General features: G+C 37.4%; 1 protein-coding gene and 1 pseudogene across 1 annotated transcript; both read right to left on the reverse strand.

The window, feature by feature from the left end:
- Positions 1-1,942: 1,942 nt before the first annotated feature.
- On the reverse strand, positions 1,943-16,520 carry LOC145490956 (uncharacterized). The gene is made up of 7 exons (XM_081470074.1): positions 16,436-16,520; positions 13,871-14,193; positions 8,580-8,721; positions 6,911-7,066; positions 5,973-6,303; positions 5,121-5,201; positions 1,943-4,281 (listed from the first exon to the last, which is right to left on the reverse strand). Exons 1-7 carry the CDS (start codon positions 16,518-16,520, stop codon positions 4,203-4,205), a joined length of 1,197 nt encoding a protein of 398 aa, XP_081326200.1. The 3' UTR covers positions 1,943-4,202.
- LOC145489435 (uncharacterized) lies at positions 12,229-13,737 on the reverse strand (annotated as a pseudogene).
- Positions 16,521-16,590: the final 70 nt, after the last annotated feature.

Raw genomic sequence — 16,590 nt, forward strand, 5'->3', positions numbered from 1 at the left:
TGGTATAACCTTTTTCTTTACAAGAACATTTGTTAAAGCACAATGAACCAAAACTAACGCAAATGTATGGGGAAAAAGCATTTCCAGGATCAAGAGTTTTTCTGTTCTTTATACAAAATTGTGTGTAGCATAGAGCTCTTCCTCATCTGAGAGAAGTGATAAACACGGCTGAAATTACGACTGGGTGCGAAATATTCCTTACGAATCACAAAGACAACGGTTGAACTTTGCAGGGTTTTTTTCATATATCAATGTAGGAAGTGTATCTGACAAAGTCTACCATCTCACTTGAAATGGTCTCGCAGCTTCAAATGCAGCAAGTGCATTGTTTTCATTGGTGTCCCCCTGCAATTTATTACGCATAACGGTGCACATTTTGTTGAAAATGAATTCCACAGGATTAAAATCAGGTAAATATGTAGGGGTATACAGAAGTTCAACGTTTCGCTCCTCGAGCCATTCTTGCAAAGCTTCTCCACCAGCGTAATAATGTGTTGGGCGATTGTCCGTCACCCCAACATCTCCGACTTCAAGTGCAGGCCTTCCCGTAGTGACATTTCCTGCATTTGCTGCTTTGCCAAAAAACTGTTAAAATTCAAGAGTGTCTGCAGCACCATGCACAGCGTTCATGCACTCTACTCTATTCAGACCAGCAAGTAAGTTCAGTATCATATTAGGGCAATCATGATAACGAATAAATTCAATACACCTTTCTCCTACCGGAGCGTGGCCATATAATCGTTTTCCGTGATGCGGCAATTTTAAACCACTCGTCAAAAATTAGTTTATATGGGTCTTTGGAATGAACATAGTCAGTAAGCATCTGGGTGTAAGCCATGTTCTCAACAGTAAATCTCTCTTGCGCAACGTTGCTGACTTTTTGTCTCGAGTATTCTAGTCCCGAAAACATGTGACTTCTAACTACGCGCAAAATGGCTTGAATAGAGGTTCTATTTGGTATATCACCGAACTCTGATAGCGATTCTCAAACTCGTAGTTGGCCTTTCGTTTTTGAAAGTTTCAACGAGTAACAAGTCCCCAGGAGTTAAATTGGTCGGATTTCCGCCGTGTTTACAGGGTTCAATCGAATGGTCGGTACGCATTTGCTGAAATATTTTTTCAACCGTGCTTCTGCTAACCTTCACTGCCTTCGAAACATCAGAAAATTTACCAGGGAAATGGCCAAAGATGATATCACCACCATTTTTCACAATTTCATCCACCACTGACGTCCTCATGTATATAGGGAGGGCCTTTCCGCTAATATAAGTCCTCCCAATTTTAGTAGTTCGCTCTATCGCTGCAATCAGAAAACACTCCGAAAAGATCACTTTGGCGCGTAAATCTTTGCGTTGCCACGCTCGTGATTCCATTGGATACATTCACGTTGCCTTTGGAAACGTCAAAGTTTTGACGTCAAAACTGGTGTCGCGCTCAACTGGGAAGCGTCGTACCACTGTGATGATAAATTATACGTCCTAATTATGAAAGTCAATAACATTTTGTATATAGACTCTCTGGAATAGTATACAAAATAAATTTCCAACAATTTGATAAACAACTTTCGGCTAATTGTTAATTTAAAGTAAACCTAAATAAGTAAAAACACAGTAACATGTTCTTCCCAAAACACTGTTCAAATATAACCAAGTGTTAACATCACATTAATTAAGCTGTACATAAACTCTCTGGAATAGTGTACAAAATAGATTTCAAAACAATTTCTGCAAAACATAGACGAAAATTTTTTTAAAAAATGTTCATGTTCACTCTGGAACACTTTATATTTATATTAGAACTTAATTTGTACATAGCCTCTCTGGAATAGTGTACAAAATTGATTTTAACAAACAACTTTTGGATTTATCTCTCATCTAGTTCAAATTCATTTTGTACATGCCCTCTCTGGAACACTGTATAAATATAATTAGATGGGGGTTCATTGATAAAAATTAAAAATTCTGCGATTTAATATTTGTATATAAACTCTCTGGAATAGTGTACAAAATGTATTTTAAAAACTAGTTTTCTGCTCGGCCAAGAAGGAAGCACTTACACCTTGTTTTCACTGGTGTACAACAAACGTGTGACCGTTAGCACTTAATGTGTACATAAACTCTCTGGAATAGTGTACAAAAACTTCAAAACGGAAAGTTCCAAGAATCACTTTGCTCTCAAGAAAACATTTGCACAAGTGTGCTCTGGAATACTGCATATATATCATCATACATTGCCAGTGTATTAAATTTAACGGTTCTACTTAAAGTTGCGAGTTTGAAGACTGTGTTACCCTTCCCTACAAATCTTGCTCACCAGAGCGCTAGTCAGGCAGTATGGAGTTCTGTTTAGACTCTATGTTTCGACTTAAATTCAGTATGTTAACTCAAACTTGGCATTTTAACTTGAACTCCGTAACGTTGCTCATTGCATGAATTCTAACAACATCTAGGCCAATTGTAATTCTACTTTCTGCCACTTTTATCAATTAAACTGAAAAACATACCTTTCATAGTGTGCCTTTTGGCACATCTATGTTGGGTCTCGACAGAAGATAAGTATAACACATGGATACCATGTACATGATCACTCTGGAACAGTGCACTTCAGAAAAATGCAAGATGCTACATCATTTAGCAACTACAGTATAAGCATTCTTAGCATCAGTAACTATGTATTCTTGCACCATAAACCTAATACAAAATGTTGGAGTATAAAATGGCCTGTGTAATTAAATTATATGTACATGTATGCCAATCATTGCCCCATTTGATAGATCAACAAATTATGTTTGTGAAAAAACAAAAATTAAAAACAGCATAGCATTATGAAGCAATTCAAGGAACGTGCATGTAGTTTTCAGGTTCTACATGTATGCAGGTCATTCAACATAAACAGAATTTCAGGAACGAAAATCTATCAATGAAAATAAATAATTACCAAAGATTGAGCGAGCTGCCTTGCAAACAAGATTTACCTGTTCTGTTGTTCACTGCATACGTAGAAATGTCCAAAATAAAAAAAATATTTTAATAGTAATAATAATATTTTAATGTTTTAATAATAATAATAATAATAACAATAATAATAATACAAAAACAAATCAAATTTTCAAGTTTGAGAAAAAGTGCAGAGTTAAAGTTCGAATTTCACGTTTGAGCTACAACTTCCAGTTCAGAGTGCTTATGGGCTTAACAGGAGTTTCATTAAATCACTGGAAAGCTAATTAATAACTAACTTACTGGAGCACTCTTCAGGCTATAATAAGCACTCAACATTTTTACTGGCACTACATCTTAACTGGATGTCATGAATCCAGAATTAGCCTATGACACAAAATATTTTGTATGTCCCAAACCATCACGTATTTTGTACACATCCACTCTGGAACAGTATACAAATATATCAGTACAACTCCACAAGCTGTGCACGGATGCCGTGCAATTGTGCACACATTCTCACTGGAATAGTGTGCAGCAATTTAACCTCATTATATGGGATTGACTATTGATAAATTTACAACCATTACAACATTAGTTAAGTACATCTGCTTAATTAAAAGCAAGGTTTTTTCTTTCTTTTTTTTTTTTTAAAAAATCAACTCTTACTTATCATCATGCTAATTGGACCATTCAAGAAAAGGAAAACATTTCCCACAAATTAAACAAATGACTGAGGGAACAATAAGGAATTCTCCAAAGTAAAGACGTCGGCAAGTCTATCCCCAGCTGTTTGAGTTACAATGCGTAGTTCTAGAAAATATCCATACCTCCCCCACAGAAGGGATTTTTTCTAAAATCCCTTTTGTGGGGAGGGGGGGTACGGATATTCTCTGGACCTGCACAATGCACCTCATTCTTTCACACGTGTTTTGATACATCTGCAACTGTAAAAATGACCAAAATGTTTTCCCTTTCCTGATGATCACATCAATTAATTAGTATTTAACTAATTATAACTGTATAAATTAATAAAGAAAATAGTCATTTAGAAAGTCTTGCTTAATAATATATAAAAACTCATTATTATAATTTGCTTTAAGCATGCCTACGCTGGGGCAGTGCATGGAACAGATTGTTTTCATTGCATTTTAGCACACAAAAGAAGACTATCACTTGTTGTACATGAACACATACACATTGTAGCTGTCCACCAGGCAGACCACCAGAAGTGCAGTTCATAACATCCATAACCTGCTCCTTGTTTTACACAGCACCTTGATTCAGAAAGTTGAAATCAACTGCATTGCATTTCCCTGTGGGCACACCATATTTGTAGGTATCACTAAAGAGAGAAACCAACAAACAGTCAAAACCAAAGACCTGAAACTTGTTAATGATTCCACTGTAGATAAAGTGTGCTGCATGGCTTCTTACTTACTACATGTTTAAAGTAATACTGTGTTAAATATTACTGGTTTTTCGTGACTAGCTAGAAGTCTCAAAATTGTTGGTTGCCCTGGCAGCTCATTATTTCATGGGCAAGCACAGGGCTCGAAAAAAGTGCTGTGCGGTCATCCCAGACGAGTAGATTTTCCCTTCGGGCAAGTAACATTTCATTCTCACTTGCCGGAATCAGGCAAGTCGTCTACCAACTAAATCAGTAAAAGAGCAGACTAGCACTTACCCAGGGCAAGCATTATTGGAGAGATCCTGAAGGCAAGCTGGAATTCAAGTTGTTTTCAAGCCCTGGCAAGCATGTTATTTCAATTCCTTTTTAACTTTCATGCTGTGCTTGCTAGTTCATACAGAAAATCACCTACTGTATGTAAATAGTTGTTGAGGTGTGAATCAACATTTAGAGGGTGACAATTATTGCTTTTCTGCTACTGTTGGGATTTTACTAGGAACCACAAAAAGATATTACTTTTGAAGGATCACCTCTTTTAGGGATTTGTCTATGATCTGGAACTTTACAGAAATTCTATTCACTTAAAAAACTTACTTCTAAAGTTTATTCTGCGGGAACTTTGGCAAGTGTCTTAGGCATGTCTCTTTGGTGCTGATTTATTAGATTTACACTGTACATGTAGTTGTTAATTTTATTCTGACATGATCATCAGATGTGTTGTAACAAAAACACTCCTTTTCTACACGTTACAAAACATTTAAATGTCTACTTACTAAAACTCTTGGCTGCAAAGATTCTCATCAATCACAACAGTACGAAGTGGAATTCCATCACCCTTATCTGGAAAAGAACATCTGAAGCAGGGATTGAATAAAACAACATCAGTAGAGTTATGTGTAAGCAATCTGCAATGAAATGGAGGGTTTACAGGGAGCACAGATAAATATTTATGCTGTACTGGTAAAAAAGAATTAATACATGTCCATGCAAACGTTGCTACTGACAACTGCATGTAAACTGTACACTGGTGCATTGTGATCAACAATCTTAAAACGTTTAAGTATACCATCTGTGCACATCACAATGTTGTCACTTGAGATGCAGACTGCAATGTTTCAACTGTTTATTGCCAGTCTATCAGTTGACCTTATCAACTGATAAAGGTTGATGTAGATGTAGTCATCTTTACATCATAGGACAAATAATTAACTTTAATATGTTGTTGTATTCTTCCCTGATGAACAACAATCACCTTTTTCACAAAAAATCTTGTAACTGTCAACATATTCTAGGCAACTTAAAACAGTACCTGTTATGAACTAAATCCTGTCCTGTGATTGGCAACCCTTGGGATTGTGTACTGTGCCCCAAGAGTACAAAGATCACTTTTTACTGTTCTTTATCCCATATAATAAATCCTTTTTTGACCAATTACCACAAATTACTATGTACGTCAACTACCCAGGACATTTAGAGTATGTCAACATCTCAATGATGAAAGAATGATACAAGGCTTATTAGGACACATATTAAATAGTACATGTGCGTAAAGAAAAAATACATTGATACTAACAGCTATAAAATTGTCACGACACACTGACAGAGTCCTTGTTTTGTTATCTCACCTTTTCTGTTTCCGTTGGTGAAGAAAAATCACAAACATAATGACAGGCACCATCACAACGACCACAAATACAGAAGTCACTGAAAGTACCACAATTGAAGTGGTAGATAAACGAACAGGATTGTCATCTAGGAAGTAATCCTCACCCACATCTTGATCTGTTTGTGCTGCTACAACTGGTTCTTCAGATGGCACAGACCAGGGAACTTTAACTGAAGTGGTAGGATGTGGTTCCTTCATCTTATTATCAGTATTGACAACATTGTTTATGGCTTTTGTAGTGGCCTTTGTTGTACCACTGCGAAGAGTAGGGATTGCAGTTTTGACAGAACCTGAAAAGAGAACATTTTAGTATCATAACAAAACAAACATTTTTCATCTTGCATGCTCATTACTGTCACTCATGTAATAAAACTTCTTCTGCCAGCAACTTAAGCAACAATAAAAAAAAACTAAAACAGACTAGAGAGATCCATTCTCCTTAGTTGTCAATGTTCACAAATATTATGGTCATGAACATACACATAAGTGTACAAAAAGAGACCTTGTTTCTTCTACCACTTTAACACATGTAGTGCCTGAAAAGACCTTACTTCTGGGGAGCACATGCCAAGTCTCACAAGAAAAAATTTCTCCGCAGTCATATAATTAATTCTATATTTAGCAAGTTTGCTCAGTCAAGATGGCTGGATATTGGCCTCATTCCTTTTTTTTTTTGCATGTTTATGGACCTCGAATGCATCTAGGTCCATGAACATGCCAAAAAACGAACTTGGCTAATATCCTGCCAACTTGGCCTCACACTTGGTCAATAACCAATATGTATACTGTACAGCAGAACATAAGGAAACTTCTATAAACTGACAAAAATATTCTTTCAACTATATTTGATACCTTAATTGTGACAAACAGTTTTAAAAATCTCTTCTTCACAAATACCTGACTCTTTGGAAGCAGTTGTAATTTCTTCACTTGGAGTAGGGGTCACAACTAAACTTGATGTAACAGTGCTTTGAAGGGCACGCACTGTTGTACTAGGAACAGTAACAGTTGGTGTAGTAACAACAGGTGTCTCAGGATTTGCATCCGTTGTCACTGAAAATAACACAAATTATTTTAAAATCATGTTATGCATGTAGTACACACTGTAGTTTCAAACTGAGTGGTGAAGTGCAGTTAAAAGTTGAGGTGTGATTTCCCAATATGCAGGGTAACTAAAAAGGTATTGATCATAAAGTATAACATTTGAAAACAAACATGAAATAATAAGCAGTTTAATTAGAGTTCCATTCTCTTCTTTTTCTGTAGCTCTAACTTCATATACATCAAGTTCAACGAACTCTTGGTTCTAAGGAGGAAAAAGGTTGAGTGTTTTTCTTCAGTTTCAACAGCACAGGATCCATCCTCACTGTCATAATTTCTTGTTGCCATGTGACTCCAGATGCAAACATTTAAAGTATTTTGCAGGTCATTTTTGAAGTTGTATGTGCTATCTCTGCAACAACAGTTTTGGGGTGTTTGTTCAAACATGAAAAAGAAATCAAAACAAAGCAAAAATAGTACAAGACTGTGGTCGAAGAAAAATTATAAACAGTCCAAAGGTTCCTACATAACTACATGCCATCTAACATGGTGCAGGAAAAAAAAACAAATTACACGGAAATTTTGGGGGGGGGGGGGGGGAAATGCAGAAAAATGCCTCAATTATGCAGAAAACACATTATGCGTCCGATGGCGCAATGAGGACTGATGATGATGATGCGAAAAACACACTCTGGATTAATGCAGAAATTTCAACAGTTAACAAAATTGATAATGCCTTTCCAATGTACCGAACATCAATGAAAGGAAAAGCACTTCAAAGTGAGCTCTTAAATAGAATATTAACTTATAAAACATCATTCCTGCCAACTTTGACATTATGCTTGATCTGTTTCTAGTATTTCTTAACAGGTATTTCTTCACTTAACACAGGGTTTCCGTGGAATTGTGCATAAAGAATCAGTTGTTGTGTTCTTGGAACATCCGTAACTTAGTAACCAGGCACTACATCAGGCGATGAAAAACTAGCTCTTTGCCTATAGTCAGTTGGAATGCCTGAAGGGTAAAAATTTGTTACAAACAAAATGGTCTGTTTTAGTCTGTTTTAGTAGAGAAACCACTTCAAAATAATCTCTCAGGAATATTTACTTGGGGGGATGTTAGCGACAAAGCTGCTGTTTTGTCACTAAATATGAATCACTTTTTTCTGTTTTATGCAGAAAAAAGCTCTGATTATGCAGAGGATGCGGATGTTAGCAGACTATGAGGATCCGCACCACCGCATCCTGTTAGATTCCCTGCTACTACGAAATTCTGAGTGCTCAGCACTTGAGTTTATAATTTTATGAAAAAGTTTTTTCAGTCACCTAAAGGTAATAGGTACATGTAGGTGCCTGTTGCACCCAGACACTTCTAGAGCACAGCCCTGATAGTGTCATTTTAGTGTTTAACTAAAGGAAATTGGGGAAAACTTCATTTTGCCCTAGGGCATTAAAAATCCAAAGAAACTGATAGAGGAAAGAAGCAAATCAAAAGTAAAAGTCCACATACTACATGTATGACTTACAATTAGTGCAACCATATAGTTCCATTCGCACACAGACTCTGATGTTGTAAGTTACAGGATAGACTCTTAAAAATCTGGCAGATGTCACAGGATTGAAGGTATTCTTAACAACTGTTTGGGCATCAGAATTGCCTGTCCAAACCTACAACAAATATTAAAAACAAAGTATACAGTGTTCAAGCTAAAACACTCAATTTTAAGATTGAAATAATTAGAAAGAGGTAACATATGAGATAAATTTGAAACAAGTACGAACAAAAACATGTCATGCAATGTATGGTTTGTCTGCTAGTTAATTTCTATTGTCAACTAATATTACAATGTAGCCCGAGTCCCAGGTGACTTATAAGTCAGAACTACAGAGACTGACAATAACTGTCACATCATTGGCCAGGAGTGAAAATATGCATACATGTTTGCTGGACACTGAGGGTAAATTGGTTCCAAAAGTGTACAGTACAGAGGAAATTAAAACTCAAGGAAAACTGCAAGCTTTGAGGACTTGCACCACAATACTGTGATTGAAAATAATGTAATAAAACGCTTATAAAATAATGTTCTTTTTTATGTGGTTAATTCTGTCTGTTGTCACAGCATTGACTGCTAACAAATGCTAAGGTGGAGGTACATGTACACACAACTAGAACATACTAGGGGAGAGTTGCGAAAAAAAAAAAAAACGTAGAATGTAACATGGTAAATGTAAATGCGCCTTATTCATAAATGGCAGACGCACGGTTTAGACCCGAGCTGAGTTCACCAAAACAAGGCTTAGGAGGCATCGCTCAATCTAACGAAGCTGTAAGTTTTGTTCGAAGGTTTGTGGAATTATTGACTGTTTAGTTAAATTGAGGATCAGTTGATGTAACGTAGTTTGAAGACCTGATCGAATGTTCTGTTGTAAATATGGCGGCGAGTTTTGCAGTTAATTTGAGTCAAGACAATATTCCCGGAGTGTCTTTAGAGGGAAGAAACCCAGCAGAGCTCAACAACGATGCCCTGAGGTTTTGGCTAAAATGTAGGGGAGTTAAATGCAAAGGGCTGAAAACAAAGGCTCAGCTATTAAAATGGTAGGTTTAAATGTAACGATCAATAGACAAATATAAGTAGTAATCTAAACTTCTTATGTTGAGTGAGTTAAGTATAGTTTGGTTTCGATATCTAAGTAAAATACACCCGAATTCGAAAATTTTTCTCCAGGGTTGATGGATATATCAAATCGGGGTCAGAAGACGCGATAGTCAATCCAGATCCGGATTTAAGTTACATGAAGAGGAAAATTGCTAGAGAGCAAGCAAGCAGCAGCCATGAGACTGTAGCAAGTACTTCTATAAACGCCAGCTCTACCTATGTTTCTCAGCGTCAAGGGAACATAACGATCAATTACCCAATGAGTGGATGGGGGAACTCGCTGCAGAAAATGGCCTTTTTCTCCCATGCCAAGATGGATAAATTTGTTGCACTAACTGGAAAGAGTTTGGGCTGTGCTGATAAGAACTCTGTTCCAACTGGGCTAAAAAAAGCTACAACATTTCTAAAGGATGAATATCTTGAGAACATTGAAAGCTACAGTGACCAAAGATACTTTTTCATGCGTTGCAAATGTTATCACTCCTTTCGAAAGAACGATTCCCCTCACAATGTATCTTTAGCATTATGTATTGTCTCAGGAGAAGTGAAAGATTCCAAATGTTCATGTGTTGCGGGTTCCTTGGGCTACTGCAACCATTCTTTAGCCTTAATGCTGAAGGCTTGTAAATTTAGTCTATATGGGTCCCAAAATACTAAAGACCTAGAAAATGAAGTTGATCAGGTCCCAGAGGAAGCATGGACCTCAAAACTTCAAACTTGGCATCAAAAAGGTTGAGGTGAAACCATCTATATGCAGCCTGTTACAGACGTGGTTGTCTCAAAAACCAAACTGGAGGATACAAAAAGTGGAAACGAAGGGATTCATTCTCTCCTTCACGAGGCAAGAAATAACGCAATGTACAACAGTGCAGAGGAGCAAAAATTCAAGCAGGCAGTCAAAGAGATATAAACCCTCAAATGGGTCTTGCTCAAATTGATGATCTTGGGAGTGAAACACATCTGAAAGAAACAAGATTCGGGCATAGTCCAGTGTAAGCTACCAGCTAACCCACATAAAGTCCAACTTTAATGACTGTGTTGATATTTCCTCTGTGCCTCGGGGGAGGACAACTAACCAGCAATTAACTTATCCCAGGTTTCACTTAAGATATTGTGAACTGCCTACAGTTCAAAACAATCAGCTAACAGATGTAGAGAGGAACTTCTATGAATCACTATGCATTGATGAGGAAACTGTCAATACCATTGAGGAGACTAGGGATCAGTCACATTCTTAAAGGTGGAAGCTTGAGCAAAAGTACCATTTTACAGCATCTCAGTTTCATCTGATTTCTCACAGACAATGCAGTCAATTTGCTCAAGAAATCATGTGTCCAAAGACATTCCACTCTAGACACACAGCTCATGGGATTAAATACGAGCCAGTAGTAATTGACAGGTATCACAAATACATGCACAGTCAAAAAACACCAGTACATGTTTTCACAAGTGGACTTGTTGTATGCACTAATTCTCCAATTCTGGGATGTTCTCCGGATGGAAAGGTAATAGACCCCAATCATGAAGATCCCTTTGGACTACTTGAAGTCAAGTGCCCAGAAACAAAGTTTCAAGTGAGTCCCGTAGATGCCTGCTCAGACCCTAAGTTTTTTGGTGAGAGGGTTGGGAACATGTGCAAGCTGAAAAGAACCCATGCTTTCTGTGCCCAAGTTCAGGGCCAAATGGGCTCTACTGGTGCACAATGGTGTGATTTTGTTGTTTACACTAAAAAAGGAATGTCAATTGAAAGAATTGCCTTCAACAGAGGTTACTGGGTTGAGCTTCAAGAGAAGCTTTGGCAATATTATTTCACACATTTCATTAAGTATGTTGCAGCTGAATTTGCATCATCATGTACAGAAGCTGTGGTGGTTTGTCATTCTGCAACAGCATCACAATCAAACATTTAGTGCACAAAATCTCAGAGTGATTTGATAAATATCCTAAGGGGTAAATCTAATAGATTTGAAGCTCACAAAGACAGTGTAAAATTGTAAGTCTATATCAAAATCACAAACCACTCATTAGTTTTCATTTTTACAGGGCTGGTCAAAAGGCATACTGGAGTGGGTCATTACTTCTTTGATCCTTCAAAATGGGGTGGGCTGTGTAATTTTTCACTACACATAAGGGGTGGGTCATCTCCTTTTCCAATGTAGGGAGGAGGTCATCTAATTTCTGACCTGTATTTTGGGGTCAGTCAGTTTCTTTTATTCCAAAGGTAAGGGGTTAGGTCATGTGCTAAGGTCCAACCCCTGTAATTTTTGGCCAGTCCTTCACTGGTATCATAATTATTTCAGTGTTTGTGTATTTCACTGAAAGAAAAGAAAAAGCTCCTGAGACCTAGATAGTAAATATTACTACAACACATCCTTGTTTAGCCAAAACATTAAACTTTATAAAAATTACAAATCAGTTGTCTAAAGCTTTCTATTGTGTCATCTTGTTAAGATAGGGTCTTGAATGTTGCAAAGAAATGCACAAACGAGCCACATTTGATTTGCAATGTCAAAGAGATTCAGTGGGATAACACTATCCCATATATGAAAACTTTTTTATTAATTGCCCGTTCAACATGGATCCACAGTCCTGCAATCTCCTGAGGTCTCACAACATCCTCCAGGGGCATTTGTGTGGATGTTCCCAAGAATGGTGGAATATTCAAAGACACACCTAAAGGTAAGATATCACTTATAGTAAAACCTTTTTTGCCATCATTAAATGGCAGGTCAAGCATGCCTGACCTTTCTACAATTTCTTTGTCTGATATATTTCCTGTATACAGTTGGCTTATGAAAGTGATAGCACCAGATGGAGAAATTCCTACAAGCCTATTTAGTGTAGTATGATTCTTGTAGGCACTGAACAACTCACTATTCAGCAACAAGCTACCGGGCATTGCACACTTCACTTCCTTACAATCAATAATAACTCTTGTAATGGGATATGCCTTCCTGAAGTCTTCAGGTACTGTTCTGTTGACAGCTTCTCTTGATGGCCAAATGTTAAGCACTCCAAATCAAAGATACATAAAATTGATCCAACTAATAACAATCCTACTAACAGTTGCCTGAGAAACATTAAACAGGTGGGAAAGGTGGGTTTCTGCAAATCTCTGTCTCAAGCAACACAAAGTGAGGAAAAATTCTTCTTGTGGTTTGAGTGATCTTGGTCTACCCCTCTTTACACCTAACTGAGGTGGAGACACTGTGTTCTGAGGGTATCTCATTTTCACCTGACAACCAGTATCTGACATTTTCTCCATTATCTCCCGGATCTAAATATTCAAAGGATGCCAAGAATGCTTTGTAGTTAGGAAAGCCTGTATAAAACAACAATGCCTCATCAGAGGTAAACCGACCAAGTGAGAAGACGTTTGACTGAAGTGCTTGAATTTTGTCTTCCAGATCTACAACTGCCTTTTCAAGATCTGTGCATTTTTTTCCAAGTAGCCTTAATTGTTTGACAGTCCCATTAAGATCTTTTTCTGGTACTGGCGGCTCCTAAAATAGTGGTTTCGTTAGTACCTGTTTCAGGAATATCGTTTGCTGCTTCAGGTGTTTTGCTCGGCTCCGAAGACACTGAAAACAGACTCTTTCTGGGACAGATTTCCTCTCTTTTCCCTGTCATTGATAAGGCCTTTTGGTAGGGGGTGGCCGCTTTCGTGGTGAAGTTTGTTTCCAAGCAGATATCGACAGAACTGCTCTTGTCTTCAGAGACATTTTTCACCAAGACCCTTTGATATGTCACTAAGCTTGAAATGTAACGAACACACTTTTGATGCCCCGGAGATGTGAAAAAATCTACCAACACCTCTACATATAGCATGTATCCATCATTTCTTCACTTCCTCTTTGTCTGGAAACTTAAAGAATCCGATTTGTTCTCCTTTTGGTCCAACACGCCCTTTATGTGTGTACAATGGTACGCAATGGTGGATGTTTAACTTCGACGCCATGTTTCTTGCAATGCCTCCTAAGCCTCGTCTAGGTGAACTTAGCTCAGGTCTCAACTGCGCGTCTGCCATTTATGAATAAGGCGTATGGCCTTAATTAACAGAATTAACAATGTACATGTACATACATGAACAAGAGTGAAACCTGCACAGCCTCTTTGAAACTAGAACATTAATTAGTAAAATATTGACACTGTTAAGTTACCTTTTTTGATAACTTCCATGTGATTCTATCCTTGCTGTAGGCCACTTTATACTGTTTCACATAATAAGCATTTATGCCCATGAATCCTTGAGTTGCAATACCACTGATATTCACTTGTTGATGCAAGTCTATTTCAATGAAAGTGCTGTCAGAATTCTTTGTGGAAGGTGAACACCAAGCTAAGGAATTGTTCAAACGTGCAAACTCAGCTTTCAGATTCACGTTTTTTCCATTTCCAATGTAAAGGTGTTCAAAGTGTGATGGAGATGACAGTTGAGAATTTACAATTCTTCCATCTTGCAAACCCAGAGGTCTGTTGCATTCTGTGAGAGAGAAAGGATAAAAGATGTTTGTTCCTGAAGGAATCTTAATCACTGTGTAAAACTGCAATTAAATCAACCTTACATGTACATTTACATGTGAATGTTATTCAACAGACTCTTTGCAAGACCATATCACATGACCTTGTGAATCATAAGAATTTAAATGGTCATAAGACAAGGCTCCTGAGATGCTATGGTTAAAGGTTTAAATGATTATCAAGACTTGAAAGGAAAACGCTGAATGGCAAGCTTGTTGGCCAGTATACATATCATTTACAATTTTCAAACTATCAAACTGTCCTGAAATCTTGCACTAATATGCCAGAGGCTTCAAAATAATTGTACCACAACCATTTTTCATGTTTGACATGGTTATGCGACTGGACATGCAAAGGGCCTATTACTACGTTGAAACTGTGTCTATTTTTTTCATGTATTATCCCAATTGTGAAAGACTGAATGGCCTTCATATCATTTAACACAATGCTGTACGTGTTTGTGTATATGTAATAAAAAAAATATTAAAAACAGGTTGATATTTACATGTTAAACGACTCCATCTGTTTTTATTCATTATTTCTATAGGGAAACAACCTTCATTTGTAGGGTATTGCCAATTAAAACTTCTCTTTCAGTCATACACTGTCATAACAAAAATCTATACAATTTTTCAAGAAAAATAAATGTGCAGTGGTTCCATTAATAATTCAAGCGCTCACAAGGGTAAGAAGGTTTGAGCAGCTTGCCATTGTGTCAAATTCACGTTTGCAAGCAATACAATTCACCTACAAATAACAACCTCTCATGATAAACAAATACATCTATTTGACGAAAGGATAATGGTCATATACAGCTGCTGGGAACCATGGTTGTATTCATAATCTTGGACTGGACTTGACTGTACATGTAGTGTACATTGTAAGCTGTACCAAATAATGGAAGGCAAAACCAAGTTTAGTTATTTTTGGGGAACATTTTCTTTGCGAAGTACACTTCAAGTTAACAAAAAAAAAGAAAGAATAAGACATGGCATATTTAGATGCTGGCTGCCATGAGAAATGTAATTGGCCCATTATCTCAAGGATGTAATACCGATTAACTTTTCTGACCTTAACAGCTCCAAAATTAACCCAAGACTTTGTTTTCATGTGCAATTTCAACCAAACTCAAGTTCTCATTCAGATAATAAAATTAACCGGTCCAGCCTGAAGAAATAACCCTTTAATTTATTCTCTACTTCCCTCAAGAAAAACCAACTTTCTTCTAAATATTCAAAAGAACCAACGAGCAACCCACCCAGAAATGAATTTTGTAGCCATGGGTGCAGAACATTTTGCCTCCAGGGGCGTATAAAACGTACAATATTGACCACGTTTACGTTTATTAATTAGCATCTGAATGTATTTCCCAATTATTGACGTCTCCACTGTCATACAGTCTAATACGTACACGGAAAACCCAAAGCTTCAACGAGGGAGAGCAAACCGCTACCTGTCTGTTCCACGCTGGGCCTGCTCTATTTAATTTTAAAGTCTCAGCAAAGGTACATCTAAAGCTTACCTAAGTTTACTGAGAGAGACAATAGCATTTTTAAAAATTTATTTATTCTTAAAACAATCAGGGCTCGGAAAATAGTGCCGTCCAGTCAAGTAACTTTTCATTCTTACTTGCCCGATGTGCAAGGGATCAGGCAAGTATTCTGACAACCTGTCCAAGGCAAGCAACATTAATGTTTTTTTCCGAAGAGCAAGGCGGAATTTAACGTTTTTTCGAGCCGTGGCAAATCGAACTCTCATTCCAAAAAAACTCTCGACAAAATCAAGATAAACGAAGCACTATACTACGTAAAAAATTTACACGACAAAGAACTAGCATATATGAGCTAGGCCAAAGGAAACCTGCATTCTATAAATGCAGTTTCTCTTCAACAAAAAACTCGCACCAGCAACGATTGCGGGGTCGGTCGATATCGCGACAACAATATCACTATTCCTGTTCAAAATAATCCACAAAAACAGGGCTAAATAAAATTCATCCTTAAAATAACCATGGACAGACGAATGACAGTGTTGACCTTCTTCAAATAATTTACTTTTTCATTCAACGAAACCTTGTTTGTTTTGCGAGAAGAGAAAACGTGATCCAAAAGCTGCCAGTAGCTAATGAAGTGACTGTTTTAGTCGTGAAACCTGACGCTAGATTACCTCCAGTTCTGATTTCTCGCTTGTAGTTTACAACTTACCTCTCAAAGCACTTGATACAAGCCGACTCTGAGAAGAGAAGTAGAATAGAAGAGCAGAGAAAGAGGTGTACCGCTCGAACCACATGTCAACTCTCTCGTCTTGCGAGTACGCGTGCAATGCTTCACGTCTGGCCGGTGTTCATTACTTATCTGTG

Source organism: Orbicella franksi, chromosome 6, assembly GCF_964199315.1.
Source record: "Orbicella franksi chromosome 6, jaOrbFran1.1, whole genome shotgun sequence".
Taxonomy (NCBI): Eukaryota; Metazoa; Cnidaria; class Anthozoa; order Scleractinia; family Merulinidae; genus Orbicella; species Orbicella franksi.